We start from the raw sequence: 22119 nt of genomic DNA, 5'->3' as shown, positions 1-22119 counted from the left end.
AAGTGCAACAGCGAAATTCTTACTGTATTCATAATTGTATTGATGTACCAAGGTATGGCCCCTAAAAACATCTCTTTTCCAGATAACTGCATCACAGCTGGCGGTCCCCAGCACCACCTGCTCCTTGCTTCTGCTGGCTGACAGTGAGGAGGACATGAAGAAGTGGGTGCAGATCATCAAAGAACTCCACCGCATCCTCCGTGACAACAAGCACCGGGACCGGTCCGTGTACATCCTGAAGGAGGCCTATGACAATGCGCTTCCATGCATTCGCACAGCTCTGTCTGCTGCCATCGTTGGTAAGGCTATGTTCTGAGTTTGAAATGCTGTTTGTATGTGTAGACCTATACAATAAGTAGCACTGTCTGATTAGACACACCAAAAAGGCATCATTGTTTTCCTTTCATCTTTACATTTGCTTTAATGTTATTTTCAACTGTAGTTTCTACGAAGCCAAGAGTTTACTGCTCATTGGCACAAGGGACGCAACTTCCGTTGTCCCCCCAACAAATCTAGGACCTCAGAAAGCTGAGATCACCACATGTTATTGGCCACTGTCTGAGCACCTAAAGCAGCATTAGGCACCTATCTACCACCTGGAACATCAATACCAGCCTCCACACTCCCCAGCCCTTCTCCACCCCACCACCAGACACCCTCGCTCCTGCCATGTACCTACCTTTGCAGCATCTGACACGTTGGTCTCCTCCCATCACTCCTCCAGTGGCTGCCATAGAAATGGAGAATGGACTAGAAGTAATTCCTGTCTGTTTTCCATTGCAGCAGTTTCTCAAGGTTAAAACATTTTAAAAGGCGATTTACAATCCTATAGGTGAGTGAAACTCTTGGCCTCCCTTTGGTGCGTCTTCTCATCCTCTCAGCCTTCTGCAGGCCTTGTTTTGGTCTGAACTGGTTGCACAGGCCCATACGCAAATTGCCTACTTTCCAGGATAGGTTAACATTGGTCCGTTGATTCCTGTGGGCCAATAGACTTGGCATTGGTGTCAGGCAGAAACCTGTGCAGTTCCTTTAGGGACCACTGCAAAAGGCTTAAGACTACTGGTGTTGGCAGAAAACCCAATTGGTAGCAGTCTGTACCACCCAGATTTACCTGGTAGCTGTGGCTGAGCAGCCAGACTTCTCTCAAGAAGAGTTGGACAGTGTATAGAGTATACAAGATAGGTACAAAGATACAGTAGCACAAGCAAACACCGACCAGAGCTTGGGTATAAAAGTATATCATTATTTATTTAAAAACACACTTTGTGAAATACACTAACACTAATATTGTAAGCAAGTTCAAACACAGTCACTATTAATATATATACATCCCTGATTACTTATTGAACAAGTCTTAGTTAAAACACCACTTATTTACAGACAGCGGTGAGCGCTTAACCTGAGATGGCACTCCAATAAGTTAGTTAAAAAGGGAGGGAAAAAGGCAGAATTAGGAAGATACACAATACCAACACTTTAAGAGAACCAGAGCAAGTCAGAAAAGGCAGAGTCTACTGAGGAGCAAGAAAGTCATAGGCCAGGCCCACTCTTGTAGAGAGCAAGACCGAATGTGTCCAAGATCACACAGTTGAATAGTACTTTAAAGAGTCTTTGCAGATAGTTCAAAAAGGGTTGGATTAGTTCAGAAAAAGTTAGTTATCAGGTCCCAAGTCACCTCAGGATAGAAAGTCGAGGATTTACGGCACACCTTGAACAGTCTGTTGCAAGGGAGACCAGGTGGGACACAGTACCTGGAATGGTGAGAAAGCTCCAGCGGGGGCAGTTGTTCCTGGCAGCGGGTGCAAGTCGTTGCTTCGTCCAGGGGAAGAGAAGATCTCGACGTGGAGGAAAGCTGGAGGTCGTTGCACTGACAGGGAAGAAACCAGCCGCAGAGTTTTCCGGTTAAAAGGTACTACCCTTTTATTTGCGGTAGTGGTGAAGCGTGGCTATGCGGCCGCCGGGGTGCTTGGCACAGGCGATTCGACCACGAGACGATCCAGGAAAGCGAAAAGGAGGGCTGTCAAAATAAAAGGGCCTATACTAATAAACCTATTGCCAATCCTTACTTCTAAATACAAAATGTGTGGGACAACAATGTAGGCAAAAGAAAAGTGTCCAAGAAATAATATGTCAGGATAGTGTAGCAGTTGGCTTCCATTCCCCACGTTTTCAGCACGGTACAAGGTGGAATGTTTGAGCTTCACACACACTCTGGCTTCTTGGCCATGAGGAAACAGTTCCAAGCATAGGTGTCGGCGCCTTTTGCCAAAGTCTCTCTCCCATTGACAGTCTTATTGCAGAGGGCCGGACGTAACAAACAAACACCAAAGTTCCTTTCTTATCAGGATTTTCACATTCATAGGTTTGCAATTGGTCTCCCTCGTTCGGGCTCTGACCACGTATCCCCCTCGATCGGGCTCAGATCCCTTATGCACAATGTTCACAATTGGTCTCCCTCATTCGGGCTCGCACCACGGATCCCACTTGTTCTGGCTCAGACCCCTTTGTATGACAAACCAAAGACTATCGATTGTGCAATAGATTTGGATTAAAATGTTGCAAGACCACCTCGATTCACACCAATTCTTATTCTTCATCTTTTACTTTCATATCTGTCACTTCTTGGTTGCATATATTACAGAGACATTCGATTGAACACACTCGCGGTGATGGACCACTGTGTCACGAATATTGTATCCTCTTTGCTACAGTTCAAACATCCATCAGCCGTTGGACTGTCCTCGCATCTTTCATCACACGCGTTCAGCAATCTTTATCCTTGCTCTTTGTATATAATGTTGCCGCTTGCAACCTTGACTTCAACACAGACCGGTCTTGCATCGGTTTCCTCAATGCACCGGCTGTGTTGACCTTTCTTTGATCTTGGAGCCGAGGACGGTACCATGGCGGCTGCTGCTTCACTCCTACTTGTGAGAAACCTGAAGGTGTCTCACCCGCTAGTCCCCGGGGATCTGTCATCCAGGCGGCCAGTACACGACCATCGCTATTGGATCCAGTTCCTAGGGTTGGACCAGTGCGGGAGGATCACCTTGATGGTGGGTCCTCGGGGGAGTGGAAGTGGGACACCGACGAGTGAGACGCGGTACCCCCTTCCCTTTAACACCTTTTCCACATCCTATCCCGTAGGATATTTAGAAATTCTACCCTCCACCCCCCCTTTCCAACACGAATATTTGTCTGCACTGTGACAGACAATAACATAACGGGTGTATTTGTAAAGCGCACGTTCACCCTCGAAGGGGCATCTTGGCGCTAATAACAGATGTTTTATTGTGGACTAATACCAGAGCCGTTTACCTGACATGTCCCAACACAAGGGTCAGGCAGAGTCACGCAATTGACAAAAACTACGCACACCTGACGGCCCTTTCCCTTCCCCACAGGGATAAAAGCCGACTTCGAGCAAGGCCGAACACACGAGGATGCAGCTATTCCAGACCGGCAGTTCAAACAGAGGAGAAAGGCGGAGAGACCTGGAGAGATGACAAGGAGGGAATTGCCCTTGCCCTTTTCACCTCAGACCCGCAAAGCCTCAGAAAGGGAAATAATAAGATCGGGAAGTCCAGCTGGCGTGTGGTGTGACGGGTGTCAACGGTACACAGGGCCCTCCCGCGCTGATAGTCCAAGCGCAGAGAAGTGCTTGCCACTGTGGTGCCGTCCTTGACTCCCGAGACAAGAGACTCACAGCCGGTGAGTTGGAGAAGACAGATAGTGAAACCGAACTGTGCTGCATCTAAGGTTGCAGGCGGCAACCTTGTTGAACAAAGAACTTGTGCAATTGAACTTTAAAGAAACCCTAGTAAAAGGCTCAGAAGCAGAGTGGTCGGGCATCACGGGGGCGCTCATTCGAAGGACTCTGACTGAAGCCTTTTGGGGTTGTGTTGTTTTGTTGAAACTACGAAGACCAAGAGGCCTTAGGAGAGGCTAGTGTAAAGTGTCAAAGTGGTCCTACGAGGGTTGAGCAAAGCCCCTCGTACACTCGAAAGTCTTTGACGCATAAGCGAAAACTGCGTGGAAATGTGAACCCGACTGAGGGATGCCTACAAATCCGGGTACCAGTGACATACCTGAGAATCCTGTATTAATAGAACTGTGTGAAGCTTGGCTGAGGACTTTAAGGGAAACATGGCTGGGAGCTTTAAGGAAAGCCTGACTGGGGGCTGAGACCCGAGCTTAAATAAAGAACCTAAGAGAACTGTGAAACTGGCAAATGTGAACCCGACAGAGGGATGCCTGCGATTGGAGAACTATGAAACTAGCAAATGTGAACCTGACAGAGGGATGCCTTTGAATTGAGAATTACGAACTGTTTAGTGATATGTTCTTTAGTGAAAGGCCGTATTGAACCCGATTGAGGGAGGCTAATGTTGCAAGAAGGATCAGAGACTGGCTAAGGGGGATCCAAGGGGAGAGGAGCATTCACGCAAGGTGAAAAGATTGCCAAAGTAACTTTTGTTTTGTTGTTTTGGTACAGCCGTCCTTCTAAGGCAAGAGACTTTTGCAGGAAAAGAAACTTGGCCCCGGAAGGTTCTGGCATTGTTAACGGAAATGTAACGTCATGCTTGCGAGGCCCAGGAGTGTGCTGTGCTCAAAGGTCCTACCTTGTCCCGTGCTAAAAACGTGGGAAAGGGAGACCCTGTCATACCATCCTGACTTCATTTGGTGAACACTTCTTTCTTTTCTTGAGAACATTATACCACATTATTTTTGTAACTTAGTTGTAAGGATTGGCAAAAGTTTTTTTTCTTTTAGTATATGCCCTTTATATTTGACAAGACGTCACTAGGACTGCTTTCTTATTATTTGATGGTTGTTACTTGCTCCCATCTTAGATTTAGGTTAGGCATTTTTCTCACCCATAAGATATGCAGTTAAATAAACACCCTTGAACTGTGATCACTTGTGTCTGTCTTTACTGTTACCACCATGAGTTCCTTACATACTTGATCAGCCATGCAGGAGGGCCCTGGGTATCTCCGACACACAATACAGTATTCTTCTGTCTGGTTTCTTGGCCATATGATCTAAAATCAGGTGTCTAGAAAGTAACAGCTTTTCACCGGAAAGGTCAAGGGTATCTCCCTCTTTGTGCACCCTTCGTAGTTTGCTGTCTTTCGTCCCTCGTTCAGCTGGCGTCTCGAACTGCTGTTCCTTTGTGTGCTTTGCCTCGCTCAGTGTGTGCTCTCGTGCTCCGTCTTTTATTCGATGGGGAAGTTTAATGGAAGTCGGGTGTCAATGGTTGCCACTAATTGCCTGACCATAGTAGTGGGACATGTCAGGTACACAGCTCGGGTGTGAGTTGGTTTTCTCCCAGAATGGGCTGTCCGTGTGAAAGTGTTTGTGCAGGAAAAAGGGGGTAGAGTTTCCACATATCCTACTGGGTAGGATGGGGTAAAGGTGTTGCAGTGAAGAGAGGGATACCGTGTCTCACCATCAGGTGTCCAAGTCCCCGAAGAACACCCACCCAGGTGATCCTGCCGCACTGGTCCATACCCATGGTCTGGATCCAAAGGCGATTGGCGTGCCCTGGCAGAGAAAGAGAGAGAGAGAGAGAGAGAGACACACACACACCCCGGCGACTAGCGGGTCAGACACCTCTTCGGGTGTCTCCCAAAAGTAAGGAATAATTTGCTTCCCGTCAAATATTTTGTAGTAGTGACTGCCATTATATTTTGAAAATTATTAGATTAAGGTTTTCTGGTCCCTTTTGACTGACTCTGTGAACCTTAAAGGAAAGGCTTACCCATGTGTTTAATTCAACGCATCATAATGACAAAAGCATTCGCCATATATCAATAAATTACATTTGTTTCCCATAGGCATAACTTGCATTTCAGTTAATATCTGTGAACCACACCTGTTCCTATCCGCCAATTTATGATAACGTAATCTCCAGCGCAATCAATCTTAGGTCAAGTCCACTGGTGCAAGGGAACGCCCAGGTGGGAGGAACCTCTCAGGTTCTCACACCAGCAGGAGTACCGAGGCTAACTCAGCTACCGGCTGCCCGGCCGAGGGGTCCGTAGATCCTTCCAGAGACAGTGCTGAGGGACCGCAAGGTTCTTTTACCAGGTGTACAACTGTGGGGCTACGCCCTTGTACCGGCAACATGGCTGAGGGGGCGCTTGCACGCAGCACCGCCGGCGACACTGCCGAGGGCGACACACCTACCAGGTCTCGGCCTGAGGTGCAGGGTAGGTCTCGTGCTCCACCGAGTCCTGGAGGAGGCCAGGCCCAGTGAGCCAAGCACCACGACTTCAGCACATGGCATGCAGCTCGACAAGATGGCCGCCGTGGGACTGGTGTCAACCAGGTACATGGCCTACAGCTTATCCATCAGCAGCGCTGGGCAGGTTTCCCCCCTGTAACCAGCTAGACGGAATACGCACACGCCCCAGCAGCCGCCCGCTATCCCGTCAATATCACCTGTCACCCCACTGACCTGCGAGGACAGGTTCTTTGAAGAGTTTATTTTTATCTATTTTATTTAGCATTTTTAAAGCGCTCACACAGCCCGCGGGCATCGAGGCGCTGTTACAGGAATTGTTAGGTTTTTTTTAGTTACGTAATAGTTTTTTTGTTGTCTTAGTTGCGTATTTATAACGCGCTTAAACACCCAGAGGTTTCTAAGCGCGGACCCGGGGATCGAACCTGTGTTGCTTCGTGTCGTCTTGCTTCCAACGCGCGCACGTTGCTGTTAAGCTATCCTCCTGGGACAAGTTCTTCACACTCATAAGATCTCCTCAGATGGGGGCCATCCTTAAGGATGTTATCAGGGACATGCTCCCGCCGGCCCCTTCGCCTGCGCTTATAGTCATTCCCCCTATGGTGCCAGCACCGCAGGCCCTGGTGCAGCCCCTGCTGCCCACGCCGGCTCCTTGGATTCTGGCTCCCCTTCCTCCCATAGTTAAGGTGGTTCCGTACCAGCCTCCGGCTCCGGTCTCCACACCTCAGCCCTCGGCACCCAGCACTCCTCCACCCGCTCCGGATCAACTGGGCACCCTGGTTTTGATTTAAATCATGTGGCCAACTTGCCTTTGTTCAGGAATACATTGATTCCTATTGCAGGGCCTGGGTGACCCAAAAATGGAGGACACCCAGAACCACTGTCAAGCCAGCATGTAGCTGCCACCGGCCGATACCCTGCGGGCAACACAATGGTGCCCAAAAATATATACTAGGGCTACCCCTACCAGATGAAGAGCTGCACTGCCAGGGGTCCAAAGTGGACTCCTCTGCAGAAAAACAGACAGAAAACCCATACAAGGAATTGATAGGACAAGGATGATGAGGCCTAATCATCCTTGTCCCTCTAAAAGCATCTTCAGCATCACAAAACACAAGGAAAACATACAGCAAGAGTAGGCACCATAAAAAATGGAAAAGATTGTGGCACTTGCACAGCAAGTCATCACTCTTTGTCCTTTTATAAAAAGAAGCAGCGCGGAAACAGGCGTGTTTCAGACTTGTAGGATGAAAGGGGTAAGTGCTACCAGTTATACTCAAATGATGCACATTTTCAAGAAAGCCACGGCATGTACAGCTCTAGCCTCTATGCCAAAGGCACCGACTGTGCCCAGTTCATCCGGCATGAAGTTAGAGAAAAAAGGTCTAATGCCCTCAAGCTCAACCTCAACCAAAGCATTGACTCTGTACATTGAGGTTCCCCACCCCTCTCGCCAATTAACCAGGCGAAGGACTGAGGCTGTGCACAGGAGTCCAGGACACTTTTTTATTTGTATCCATACAGACTATATTCGATGAAGATGGGGACCCCATTCCTTTTGGGATCGACACCTTGGTAGGGAGAGACATCCCGATTTCTTGACAGACTAGGCAGAATTGCTCAAGCTAGTTGAGGATCTGCACCATGCAACTGGTTTGTATACGTGCCCTGGCAGCCAGATACAGCAGGCACCCCCATACGCAGACCCAAGCACCCAGTACTGTAAAGGTAGAGTAAGTGTTTTCTGCCTTTGACATCAGTGACCTGTCTAAACCGCACCCGCAGTATGAATTAACTGACATACTAGACAAGGGGCCTTAAATGGAAAGAGCCTTGCCATTTAATGCGGGTGAAGTGGACCCAGTCATGCAATTATGGCACCGGCTAAACTCGACAGCAAGCTCATGAAGTAGAAACCGGCAAGGGGCGATCGTCCCTTCTCCAGCATGGGGTCTGGCATGGATTCACATGCTCATGAATATTCCCCGTCGTCAGGCTGGGAATCCTCGGTAAAGAAAAAACCAGTATCAGTTTCGTTTCTGATCTGTCTTTCGTAGTAATAACCAATCACTGGTCTCTGCGTCATACTGACCACAGCCAATGACTGCCCTCTACCTAAGCACCGCCTCTGGCAGCCATCTTCAGATTTTTACCGCACGTTCATGTGTTGGGATCCTCGTGCTATTGCTCTCGAGCGTTAGTGCTATTTTTTCGCGCTTTTTCACAAAAACTTCGATTCTTTCGGTCAAAAGAGCCTCAAGCTCCACCGATCCTACATCCGATCAACGGGGACCCGTGTCGGATTCATCTGTGCCCCTCAAGGGTGAAGATTTCGTCGAGCTACACTTCGGAGGACTCCAGAAGCTTCTCAGGCCCGGTCTCGGAGATGGCCCAGGAGAAGAGAAGCTCGACGCCCGGAAAGCTGTTCAGGGCCTGCCCTGGATGCCAGCTGCAGAACGTCTTCAAGGAGGACGAACACTCTTTCTGCCTTTACTGCCTTCATGGGGACAAGACGCACGTGGAGAAGGACTGTGCGTTTTGCGGCAACATGTCGGAACGGACCATGAAGGACCGCCATCAACGTCTCGCCAGCTGGCTGGAGGGTAAGAGCCCGTCTGGCGAGAAGAAGAAGAAATCTGAGCGGTCTTCTAAGACCTTTGAGGGCGCCCCGGCGACGGGGGCCCAACATAAGGCCAAGCACCGCGAGTCCGCTGGCACCGGGAGCGCCGAACGGTCGGGCTCTACGGGCGCCAGGCAGGGCGCACCCTCCCCGGCACCATCAACCACGAGCCAACGCTCTGGGTCGGGTAAGAGGAAGGCCGAGCACCCGGCGAAGCTCCTGGAGAGACCCCGGTCGAGCTCTAAGGCAGAGGAGGAGCGTGGCAGTGCCCCCTCCCTCAAGGATAAGGCGGTGAGCGCACCTAAGGTGGTGAAGGCCTTGATCCATTCGACCAAGCCCTCTATCGAAACGGTCGCGGCGGCCCTGGCCCAGCCTGTGGAGGCTGCACCAGTGGTGGCGGCCTCGGGGCCCAGAATCTCCCTGCCTCCTCGGAGGGAGTCTTCTTTCGTGCCCATCGATAGGACCCCCGTGAAACCCTCCGTGGGGAAGAAGGGGGGGCAGGGCGTCGTCGTAGATTCGGCCTCAACCTCAGAAGAGGAACTGATCGAGGTCTTAAGCCACGGCCTAGGCGTGGAACAAGACCAGCCCGTCGGAATGGGCCCCGACGCAGGTGACGACGACGACATCGTCGAGGATACCGACGGGGCCCCTGCTCGCCCGTCGGATTCCCCTCTGCCAGCGCCGCAAGACAACTCAGCGGCCATTTTGTTGGCTATACAGTCCTTATGCTCCGAGATAAGGACGAGACTACCGTTACCGACGGAGGAACCTCTCCCGTCGGGGGATCCAGAACCGGGACCTTCTGGTGTTCCCCCTACCAAGAAAAGAAGGATCCATCCACCGCCTCCTTTTCAACCGTCGCGCCCCGTCCAGCCCTCCTCCCCGTCCACCCGAGGGGATGATACGGGGACTGACACGGCAGCGACGGGTACGGACGACGAGGCATACGACGAGGATTTTCCGTCGTCGCCTCCCACCAGGGCTTCTCCGCCCGACGAGATTGGATCGTTCCACTCAATGATCGCCAGGGCATCCGAGCTTTTCCAACTCTGCCCTGAGGAGAAGAAAAAGGAAGGCTTCCTTTACCAACGGCGCGAGGCCAAGAGGAAGACGGTCCTCGCAGTGCCTCTGTTAGACGACATTTGGGATGAGGGCCTTTCCCTCCTCAAGAACCCTTCCACGACGCCAGCGAAAAGAGACCGGTACGAGAAAAAGTACCGGGTCCCGGACTCGGCCCCCCTATGCCTCCGGGCGCAGCCTACCCCGGACTCCGTCGTCTCCGCGGCAGCCAGGAAGAAAGCGGGGGGGGGTGCGGCCTCCACGTCGACTTCCCCGCCGGACGGCGAGGGAAAGAAATTGGATGCCATGGGACGCAGAGTCATCTCGTCGGCGGCGACGACGATTAAAGCGGCCAACGCCTTGGCTATCGTGGCCCGCTACGACAGGGAACTCTGGTACAAGATAGCTCCCCTGCTGGATTTTCTGCCGGACGACAAGAGGGCGGAGGCCCTTGAGATCCTGCAGGAAGGTGAGGTGGCCTCGGACCACGCCATCACCGTGGCGACGGACATCGCCGACACTGGGTTCCGCCAGATGGGCAACGGCGTTTGCCTTCGACGTCGCGGATGGCTCAAGGCGACGGACTTTCGGCAGGACGTCCAGACCAGGGTCCTGGACATGCCCTTCGACGGGAACAACCTGTTTGGGAAGACAGTGGACGATTCCCTTCAGGCCATCAAGGCGGATACTGAGACGGCCCGGGCCCTTGGAGTACTGCAGCAACGGCGGACGCCCTTTCGGAGCGGCGGAGGCAAGGGCGCCTCCAAAGGTTCCGGCGGCGGTTTCGCTTCCTACCGTCAAGCGGCCCGCTCGTCGTCGCAAGAGGCCTACAGAGGACGAGGCAAGTCTGGCGGACCCCGCCGTCGTCGCCAAGGAGGCCAAGGCGGCAAGGCCGCGTCCAAGCAGGATTGAACCGGCCGTGGGGTCGGGCCCCCACCGAAGCACCCCGGTGGGAGGCCGGCTGGCGGGCTTCGTCAGCGTGTGGGAGTCCATCTCCACCGACCGTTGGGTGCTGGACGCCCTGGCCCGGGGCCACGCGCTCGAGTTTCAAAGAAGGTGCCCGCGCGTCCCCCCCGTGGCCAGGAAAGAACTTCACGTCCCTCAACTTCTCCTGGAGGTAAAGGCGATGCTCAGAAAGGGCGCCATCGAACTCGTCCCAAAGAGGCTTCGGGGCTCCGGAGTCTACTCGCGTTACTTCCTCGTGAAGAAGAAGACGGGAGGATGGCGCCCCATCCTGGACCTGCGACGCCTGAACAAGTTCATCAAGGCGCAGAAGTTCCGGATGGTCACCCTCCAGCACGTCCTGGGTCAGCTGGAGGAAGGAGACTTCCTATCGTCGTTGGATTTGGAGGATGCCTACTTCCACATTCCCATCCTGAAGGGGCACCGAAAATTCCTCAGATTCGTGGTCCAAGGGCGTCATTACCAGTTCAAAGCCCTTCCCTTCGGACTACGGTCGGCACCCAGGGTTTTCACCAAGTGCCTCGCACCGGTGGCGGCGCAGCTGCGCCGCGAGGGGATTCACGTCTACCCCTACCTGGACGACTGGCTCATCTGCGCCAAGACGAGGGAGCTCGCCGTGGTCCACACGGCAAGGACCGTCCAACTCCTCACGGACCTGGGATTCTCCGTGAACTACGCCAAATCCCACCTGGTGCCCGCGCAAGTCGCACTGTTTCTGGGAGCGAGGCTCGACACAGTGTCCCTTCTGGCCTCCCCGTCGGAGGAGAGGACCAGGACCATCTTGGGCAAGGTGCAACGGATGTTGGTGGCCGACGCGGCCAAGGTGAGGTCCATCAAGTCCCTCCTCGGGATGATGTCTTCCTGCATCTACCTCATTCCCATGTGCAGGCTCCGGATGCGCCCGTTGCAAGAGTTCCTGGATGCGCGCTGGATCCAGACGACGGGCAGCTTCGAGGAAAGGATCAAGCTCGACGAGAGTTTCCGACGAGCGATACGGTGGTGGGGCACCCGCGCGCATCTGACGGCGGGCATGGACTTCCAGACCCCAGCCCACCAGGTGACTGTGACCACGGATGCCTCCCTAGAAGGGTGGGGAGCGCACACCGAAAATCTGCACGCAAGGGGACTCTGGCTCCCGACGGAGAAGTCCCTGCATATCAACGTCCTGGAGCTCCGTGCAGTGTTTTGGGCCCTCAGGTCCTTCCTTCCGTCCCTCAAGGGCAAGGTGGTGAGGATCTTCACCGACAACACCACCACCATGTTTTACATCAGGAAACAGGGCGGAACCAGGTCCCCAGCGCTGTCCAAGGAGGCGCAGGACCTGTGGCATTGGGCCGTCGCCCAAGGGATTCTTCTGGTGCCGTTTCATCTGGCAGGGATAAAAAACACCATCGCCGACTCACTCAGCAGGGAGCTGCGCTCGTGCCACGAGTGGGAACTACGGCAGGATCTGGTGGATCGCCTCTTCCGACGGTGGGGCACACCCCAGATCGACCTGTTCGCGACGGCGACGAACACCAAGTGCCGGAGGTTCGCCAGCAGGTTTCCCCAGACGAGGAGCATGGGCGATGCTTTCTCGTTCCCCTGGGAGGGCCTGTTCCTCTACGCGTTCCCTCCCTTGCCTCTGCTAATCCGGCTCGTCAACCAGCTCAAGAGGTCACGGTGCAGGATGATCCTCGTCGCACCTGCGTGGCCGAGGCAGATATGGTTCCCGGACCTTCTGGACTTGTCGGCGTCCCCGCCAATCAAGCTGCCGGCGGACGCGGATCTACTCTCCAGGGAAGGAGGCGCCATCCTCCACCACGACCCGAAGTCGCTGAACTTGCAGGCCTGGCTCCTGCAGCGCTAGAGTTTGGAGGATACGACATACCGGCCGATTGCAGAGAGGTTCTTGCAAAGGCCAGGGCGTCCTCGACTCTTAAATGCTACGGACACAAATGGAAGAGGTTCTCTGTCTGGTGCCACGCACAGAAGATTAACCCTCTACGGATTACGGCTCCCCAAGTGCTGCCGTACCTGCTGACGCTGGCCAAAGCTGGTCTGGCACACGCGTCCATCAAGATTCATCTTGCTGCGATCTCCCGATACACCAGAACCACGGGCCGGACGTCCTTGTGGTCTCATCGTCTGGTGAAAGAGTTCATGAAGGGACTGTTCAGATCGTTCCCGCCGGTGAAGGCTCCGGCCCCGGCGTGGGAGCTCAACGTGGTGCTGACCAAACTCATGGGACCTCCGTTCGAGCCTCTGCACTCGGCCCCGTTGAAGTTTCTATCGTGGAAAACAGCTTTTCTCGTGGCCATCACCTCCGCACGACGAGTGGGAGAGATCCAGGCCCTTTCCTGCAAGGCCCCGTACTTGACTTTCCACGACACGAGGGTAGTGCTCAGGACGCACCCATCCTTCATGCCCAAGGTACCGTCGGACTTTCATCTCAACGAACCCTTGGTGTTACCTGTGTTCTTCCCGTCGCCTTCGTCGCCGGCTGAGAGGACTTTGCACTCGCTGGATGTAGCTAGAGCGCTGAAGTTCTACGTGGACCGCACGAAAGGTTTTCGGAAGACGTCACAACTCTTTGTGAACTTTGGACCTGTCAATCAGGGGAAGGCTCTCTCGAAGGCTTCCATTTCCAGATGGCTCTCCGGCTGTATCATGTACTGTCACCGGTTGGCAAACCGACCGCTGCCTGGCCGTCCGAGAGCCCATTCCACCAGAGCGATCGCAGCTACCACGGCGTTCCTATCTGGTGTGCCCCTGCTGGACATATGCAGGGCTGCTACGTGGAGGTCGACGCACACCTTCACGAAATTCTACTGCGTCGACCGGGATTCCAGGGAGGAGTCCAGGGTCGGCCAAGCAGTGCTGCGCAACCTGTTCGCTTGAGGTGAGCCTGGTGAGGAGGTAAGATGCTTAATGTTGAGTTGATGTGATGCTTAATGTTGAGCCTTTGCCACCTCCCGTGGTTGTGCATGTGTGTACTGCTATGTATTCTTTATTCATGAGCATGTGAATCCATGCCAGACCCCATGCTGGAGAAGGAACAAGTTACTTACCTGTAACTGTTGTTCTCCAGCATGGGTCTGGCATGGATTCACATGCGAACCCTCCCGCCTACCCCTCTGCGGCTCTTCACTTGGTCATACTGCCACTTCACGTGCTTCCAAATCTGAAGATGGCTGCCAGAGGCGGTGCTTAGGTAGAGGGCAGTCATTGGCTGTGGTCAGTATGACGCAGAGACCAGTGATTGGTTATTACTACGAAAGACAGATCAGAAACGAAACTGATACTGGTTTTTTCTTTACCGAGGATTCCCAGCCTGACGACGGGGAATATTCATGAGCATGTGAATCCATGCCAGACCCATGCTGGAGAACAACAGTTACAGGTAAGTAACTTGTTCCTTCCTTGCACCGCTCCCGAGCCCTGAGGGACTGTGGTTTAGGTTACGACAGTGAGCTTTAGGCCAGACAGCAAGTTAAAGAAAATAGCCACCTTAGCCAAGGACGTCTTTGCCTCATGATGTAAAGCTTCCTGTGTCTTTGCCAAATATTCCTATAATCCTCTGAGGAGGCTGAGAATGTCCTCGCTAGAGAGGTCAGGGATGTTTTTCTAGACGATATCCAGAATGGTCAAGAGATGGCGTGTCAAGCCCTCCAGTCCGGCCTCGACGTGGTGAACTGGGTTGGTAGGTCGACGGTGCTGCGCCAAACCTTAAATATGAGGGAATTAGGCTTCTTTTCGAACGTCCAGTCGAAACGTCTCGACATGGCATTCAACGGTGAGCATCTGTGTGGACCAAAGCCTGATGAGTCCAAGCTGGCAGCAAAGTCACTGAGGGTGCCAGTACAGTAACCAGCCAAGCAGACATTTTCTTTCACCAACAGGGGAAGGGCTTCAGGTGCTACACTCCCTTTGTAAGAACGGCTCAGCTGCCAAGCAACAGCAAATAAAGTTCTCGTGTCCTGGCAGGGGTAGAGTGGTGTAGAAAAGCCAATCTTCAATGGCTTTGTAGTTGGCAGCACTGTCAATGCAAAAACTACTTGAGTTCTCCCCACACGCTTCTCCGATTGGATAGAGAGTCTCCGGGATCTTGGAAAGGTGGAAGGAGGTTACCTCCGATGCCTGGGTTCTCCAGTTGATGGAACTAGACTAATGTCTGCCTTTCCACAGAACATACCTGGACAGACCACCACCTCTTCCTCGGCAGCTGGAACCAGAGCTTCAGTAGGTACTGCAAGAACTGTGGAGCAGGTACCAGCTTGGGAGAGAAGTACCGGCAGGTACTTCAGCTACTTCCTGGTACCCAAGAAAAGGTGAGGACTCCGTCCCATGCTGAACCTCAGGGCCTTGAACATGTTCCTGAGGAAGGACAAGTTCAGGATGGTGACACTGAAGGAAATTCTCCAGGTTCCTACTATCCCAGGACTGGTTGGTGTCATGTCATCGGACCTTCAGGATCAGGATGTCTACTTGCTCATGCTGATCCATCGTAAGCACAGAAAGTTCCTAAGGTTTGTCATTGGGGAAATTCATCACTTCAAAGTGCTCCCCCTTTTGCCTGACTTCTGCACCAAGGTTATTCATCGAGCTGATTGCAAGTGGTAGCGATGCACCTCGGGAGATCCAACATCTTCAGGTTTCGAGACCTCTCAAGGACACTTGCTGACTGTTGCACAGTCTGGGGTTCTCCCTGAATTTGCAGAAGTCTCCTGTTACACCAACACAGAGGCTCCAGTTCATCAAAGCAGTCCTGGTCACTGTGGCAGGAAAGGCCCCACCACCCCCCCGAGAAGAGTCACCAGATGGGCAACCTATCCCAAGAGTCCAGCAGTCGTCCGGCGTCAACCTTCCTCCGTTTTAGGCCTCACTGCGGCCTGCATTGTTCTGGTGCCAGTGGCCTGGCTCCAGGTGTGATAATTACAGTGACTTCTCAGTAGTCAGTGGTCACAATCTGGCAAGATGTCCGATGTCCTTCAGGTGTCTGAGGCGGTTGCCCATGGACCTCTCTTGGTGGAACAGCAGGATCAACCTGATGGCAGGGGAGCCTTTTTGGGCCCCCACCTAGATGCCCAAGTGGTCACGGACGCCTCCCTGAAGTGCTGGGATGCCCACTGCAGGGCCCTGCAGGTGAGTGGCCTTTGGTCCCAAGTGGAGAGTCACTGGAACATCAATCTGCTGGAGCTGCGAGTGGGCCGGCTAGCCCTGGCCGCCTTTTGCACTATCTCCGCAAGGGAAGCATGTCCTGATCCCAAACAGTGAAACATGCATTACCTCAACAAGCAATGGTGTGCGTGGTTATTGCACCTGTACGTGGAGGCCATGCAGCTATGGTTCTGGTTGTTGAACATCTTCCCCTCTACAGAGGATCTGGCAGAGGTCGAGAACAGGTTGACGGATACTCTGAGCAGGCAGAGCATGGTTTCTTACGAGTCAGAGATTTGCTCATGGCCAATCTCGGAGATCTTCTCCGGTGGAGAACACCGACTGTGGATCTGTTGGCAACGAGCGACAACATTGAAATGCAGACAGTTATGTTTGATGACATTTCCCCCAGGGGAGTATTGGGGGGGACGCGTTCCTAGTGGAGTGGGTGCAGATGGAGACGTTTTGAGAAATGGTGCAAGGATAGAGGGGCGTGCCCAACTTCCACGGCCATGGAATTTTTGTTCTCCTTAACCATGCCCACCTGGAGACCCAGTTGGGGTAAGTGCTATATGCTTGCTCTGTCTCTAAGAGGACACCAGAGCAGGATTCTTTTTTTCTCAATACCTGTTTTAGCCCAGTTCCTGAAGGGTCTTGTGAATAGGTTTCTGCAAAAGTTTCTTGTCCCAGCTTGCGATTTTGAATCTGGTCCTGTCTTTCTTGATCACAGCTCCTTTTGAGCCTTTACATTCCATTCCTGTCAGACTCCACACGTTGAAAACTGTCTTCATAGGCTTGTTAACATGCCATGGACGAAATATGTGACTGTTAAATCGCCTCTGAGTAATATGGGTGAAATGTAATCGATAAAGGACAAGTTGCTTGAAAATAGAAGGGAAGCTAGCTGCAGAGGCGTCTGAGAGATTGAATAAACTACCCATGCTGACTATTACATCAGGGTAGTAATGTTAAACGTATTGTACAGTACCTGCCCCTCTCAGAACAGGGAAGAGGTGAGAAGGCAGAACACTGGAGCTGACTCCCAGTGTTTCTTCAACCTCAGATTTTAAAATGCCCCTAATATATGCTCGGTGTTATGCTCTTGAAACACTTGAAGGTTTTCTCACTATACAGCCGAGAATGGCAGTCTGGAAAATATAGCTACCTTTTCAATAGTAGCTCTACAGGAAACATGGTTGGTGGACCCCTGCAATATTGATGGTAGGAAAACTATTTACGCCCCAGCTATCCATAGGTAGACCAAAGGGCGGTCTACTTATATCTGTATACAACACTTTGGACATCCCACTGTGTGAATTTAGCACAGCCAAATAGTAGGACATACAAGTAGTTTCAAGGGGTCCTACGAAGAATTGATGATCATAAATATATACAATCCTCCTCATTGCATGGCCCACAGAGAACCTAGCAATTGTGGATAATTTCATAAGTAACATCAATACCGATATTCCCACTATAATATGTGGAAATTTAAAATGGTAAAATCCCATGTACTATGAAAGCATTTCATGATAACTTTTCATCGCCAATTACTATTACGGATTCTAACTCTAAGGGTGTGTTGTGGTTTGGGCCGACTTGATGTTCCAAAATGGATTTCATATGCTTAATCAACGCCCTGGTGACTGCGATTTTAGCTGCACTAGAGTAAGTATATAAATTCCGCTTTGAGAATTTAATACATATTTATGAACTATAATGCCCATTTAGCAGTGCTGGATATGTCCATCCTGCAAAGAGAAGAGAGCCACCATTTCCTGCTATGTGCAGTCATACATTCTGTGATTGTATCTTCCAAAGTGGCAACATCTGGTTCACTACATGTTAAAGGGGGGCAAAATAGGTTCAGGTGGCAAGCATGGTATTTGCACATTTTATACAAGTTGCTGAGGGCATAACAAGTGATAATGATGGGGAGTGTATTATTGAGGAATTTAGCAAGATATTGGTTGCGATTAATGCCCATGTTCATGTAGAAAGGAGACCTCTGAGTGCAACTGCTCTGATTTTCACAAAACTCGGCAAGTGACACAAGTATGATCGCGTAAAACACTCTAGAAAACAGCTGCGGACAGATATCAAAGCACTGGCCAAGAACCCAATAAATACTGTTGGAAGACCATGAACTGATCACTGCCCGCATTAAGAGAAGGAAGAGCTAGTATTCTAAATGGCTAAGAAAACATAGATTTCAAAAAGATAAAGCTAAATAGCTAGAACCCGCACATTATGCGATTATAAATGACTCCAGGTGTTTCTAGGCTCTGATAAATGATGTGGAAAGGGTATCTAGCCAGTTAATGGAGCATCTAATGCTGACTGGGTAAGTTACATTGCCAATACACCTGGATTGGGAGCGCTTGACTCTCGAGAAATCCTAAGGGGTTAGATATGGGTTTATGATAGTACCATCAATGAGCTGAGATCATACCAAAAATCTCACGCTGTTGAGACGAATTGCACCTGAAATGCCCTGCTCAATTTGAACTCTGCCTCATTGGCAAAAGCGCTGCATTTATTGTTTAAGGTAATTAGTCGGACCCGCTTGCTACCACATACCTGGACTGACAGTAACATCGTACCAATTCATAAAAAGGGAAATAGAACGGCATCTAGAAATTACAGATTGCTGGCGATGCTAGAAATTCCAGCCAACATTTCTGCAAGAGTGCTTTTTTAGCAATTAACTGAGTGGACTGAGTCGCAAAACATCATACCATACAAACAGGCTTCCGAAAAAATAGCAGCACCATGCACAATGTAGTCACCCTAGTAGAATATGCTTGAACACGTGCCAAGTACTGGTCTGCCAGTCTTTATTGATTATAGTGCTGTGTTGGACACAGTGGTAAGGGAAAAGCTGTGCTGAGAACTCGTGTCATGGAACATTTCTGGCAGCCTGCTCACTATGAACAGGCACCTACATTCAAATAAATGAGTTAGTTTAATTGAACAGTATGGAAGAAACTACAGATTGGCTCCTACGCATAGCGGTGTCAAGCATGGATGCATTTTAGCACCCATGCTTTTTAATTTTATCTGGCTGATCTCCAAATGGTGCTGAAGATAGAGGGCACCTACCCTCTCAATTAGGCAGTTTTTTAGGCAGCCTGGTTTGGGTGTGTGAATGACCTCTTTGTATTATACTATACCCCATGAGGTCTTCAGCTGCAGTTAGATACCTTTAGCAAATACTCAGCTTCTAATAGTCTGAAGATTAACAACTAGAAGTCTAAAGTTATGGTATTCGCTCCTCAGTTTATCGCGACCATCTATTGAGCAAAAATAGCTCATTGTATACTATATGGGGCAGAAATGTTGGCGTTAAATTATAGTATGGAATTGGCCAAGCTTGAAGCCCAATCGCTGCAAAGATTTGTACACCAATCGATTACATACCAAGGCATAAATTAGTTTTCAAAAATTTATTAGCAGAATTTGCTAATTAAAATATTTTTGATTAGCAAATAAACTTATTTGATTAGCAATTTTGTACTCCTATTTTAAATGTCACCAGAAGTTAGTTTTACTCCAAGCCATACAATTAGCAAGAATATAGCCTTTCTATGCGCCTCTGAAGTAATACATTAGTGCAATGAGTGTCTGTAAAATGTAAAGGTTCACTTCATGAATGGACTACATAAATAGATCTGATTTTAAAAAAAAAAAAAAAAAAAAAAAAAAAAAGCTCTGAAAACATTTTTCAGTTCAAGGCTCTGTGCAGCTGGGTCATGCAGCAGTTAGTGGTGCATAGTGCAGTGTTCATCAAACTATCAACAAGACATCAATAACGACGCAATTGTGCGTGTGTCCTTTTTATTTTATTATGAAGTTTCATTTAGCTAGTGTTTGGCATAAAACAGTCACAAGTAACTGCCCAAGATGAAGACAGCAGCTACAAGGAGTTTGACAAATTGGGGACATTAGTTATCTTATTCTGCAGAACCAAAAGGCTAGAGGCCAGTCTCTTTGTCTGCCGAGGTCAGTGAGGCCCTGATGCAGCACCTACCAGTTACCAGCGCCGTAAAGTTTCATCTGCGAGACAAATGGGCCCAGCAAGTTTTTTTTTCAAAAAATATTTTTCTTTTATAAACAACACTTTAAGCTTCACAGCCTTACATTACAAGTTACAATTTTCAGTCCTCCCCCTCTCCCACCCCTTTAACTTCGAGCCCCTGTGTCCATGTTATCGTCTTACTTTTCTTCAGGTGTAATTATTGCCGTTATCTTTCCGTATCATCATCGCTATGGTCGGCCTGGGAGGGGCCCGCCATTGAGGCCACCAATTGTCTCCATGCTATTAGGGATCCCACCTCCTCCTCCCCTCCCCTGCTAACTGCTTCATACCAGACGGCTGTCTCAGCCTCTGCCCACTTCATGAGGTCTGCCCACCACACCTCAATTCTGTGCCGATGGGCTACTTTTCAGCACATTGCAATTCTCTGGCCAGGATGTAGGCCAGGTCTTTCATCTTACTGATGTGCCTCAGGTTGCGTGGTCTGGTAAAACCCCCAAGCAGGCATGCCCAAGCTGACTCCACATCCAGCATAATCCCTTTTCCTGCTAAGCGTATCTTCAGCTCTGTCCAAAACCTTCCCACCTCCGGGCAAGCCCAAAACATGTGTAGCATCCCAGCTTCCTCCTCCCCGCACCGAGGGCATTTCTGTATCTGCGGGCCACCAAATTTGGCAATTCTGCTGGGGGTCAAATATGCTCTATGAGTGACATATAGTTGGTTCTGCTGGAGCCTCGCGTTTTGGGACACCTTCTTATGATACCTTTGGGCTCTATCCCATTGCCCATCTGACATGGGTTCTCCCACCTCCTCTTCCGAGTCTCGCCTCAGTTGGAGCAGCTCCTTCTGTTAGGCAGAAACCTGTGCAGTTCCCTTAGGGACCACTGCAAAAGATTTAGGACTACAGGTGGTTGGCAGTAAACCCAATTGGTAGCAGTCTATACCACCCAGATTTACCTGGTAGCTGTGGCTGAGCAGTCAGACTTCTCTCAAGATGAGTTAGGCAGTATATAGAGTATACACAATAGGTACAGAGATACAGTAGCACAAGCAAACACTGACCAGAGCTTTGGTGTAAAAGTATATAACTTTTTATTTAAAGACACACTTGTAAATTACACTAGCACAAAAAGAGGTAAGTACATTCAACACACAGTCACTATTATATATATACAACCCTAATTACTTATTAGGCAAGTTTTAGTGAGAAACACCACTTATTTTCAGACAGAGGTGAGCGCTTAACATAAGATGGCACTCTAATAAGTTATAGAAAAAGGGAGGGAAAAGGCAAAGTTAAGAAAGCACACAATTTCAATACCTTTCAAAGAACCACAGTGAGGCAGGTTAGGCAAAGTCTACTGGAGAGCAAGGAAGTTCAAATGCCAGGCCCACTCTTAGTGAGAGCAAGCGAAATGTGTCCAGGATCACACAGTGGGGTTATGCCCAAAGAGTCTTTGTAGATAGTTCACAAAAGATTGACATCAAGTCAGGAAAAGTTAGTTAACAGGCCACAGGCTAACCCAGGTTAGAAAGTCGAGGATTTACTGTCACCCCGAACGATCTGTCGCAAGGGAAGCCAGGCGGGACACAGTACCTGAAAATGGGAAGAACGCTCCAGCGGGGGCAGTTGTTCCTGGCAGCGGTTGCAAGTCGGTGTTTCGTCCAGAGGAAGAGGAGGTCTCGACGTGGAGGAAAGCTGAAGGTTGTTGCACTGCCAGGGAAGAAACCAGCCGCGGAGTTTCCCGGTTACAGGGAGTGGTAAACTGTGGTATTCCAGTTGCCGGGGTGCTTGGCACAGGCAAGGCGGCCATGAGATGGTCCAGGAAGGCGAAAAGACGGGCAAACTGGTTATCCCCACCAGTCAAAGGAAGAAGACTCTCCGGGCTGGAGATCTCCTCTGTCGTCGTGAAAAGTGGTGAGACGGTTCAGCAGGGCTCTACCGGTGGTGTCGTCGTTGCAGGTTGGCTCGGCTTCTCCCTCCTCAGATTCTTTAGGTCCTGTGGCGACTTCTGAAGTTCCAGTCCCCAAAGCCCTGCTTTTATGCAGAAAACC

At 50.6% G+C, this 22119-nt stretch overlaps 1 protein-coding gene and 1 long non-coding RNA gene across 3 annotated transcripts in view; one reads left to right on the top strand and one right to left on the bottom strand.

Moving 5' to 3' along the window:
• Nucleotides 1–22119, top strand: part of LOC138566955 (serine/threonine-protein kinase MRCK alpha-like) — a 2642347-nt gene that overhangs the window by 1860735 nt on the left and 759493 nt on the right. For both annotated transcript variants that reach the window (XM_069644738.1, XM_069644739.1), the window contains exon 28: nt 83–299. In XM_069644738.1, the coding sequence (XP_069500839.1) occupies nt 83–299 (217 nt within the window). The remainder of the gene's footprint in view (nt 1–82; nt 300–22119) is intronic.
• The window catches only part of LOC138566956 (uncharacterized), a 120991-nt gene that overhangs the window by 22697 nt on the left and 76175 nt on the right, over nt 1–22119 (bottom strand). The window lies entirely within an intron of this gene.

The sequence above is a fragment of the Ambystoma mexicanum genome, chromosome 2p, assembly GCF_040938575.1.
Source record: "Ambystoma mexicanum isolate Mex_15411 chromosome 2p, UKY_AmexF1_1, whole genome shotgun sequence".
Taxonomy (NCBI): domain Eukaryota; kingdom Metazoa; phylum Chordata; class Amphibia; order Caudata; family Ambystomatidae; genus Ambystoma; species Ambystoma mexicanum.
Note: the sequence above shows the minus strand (reverse complement) of the source record. Positions and strands in the feature narration are given on the sequence as shown.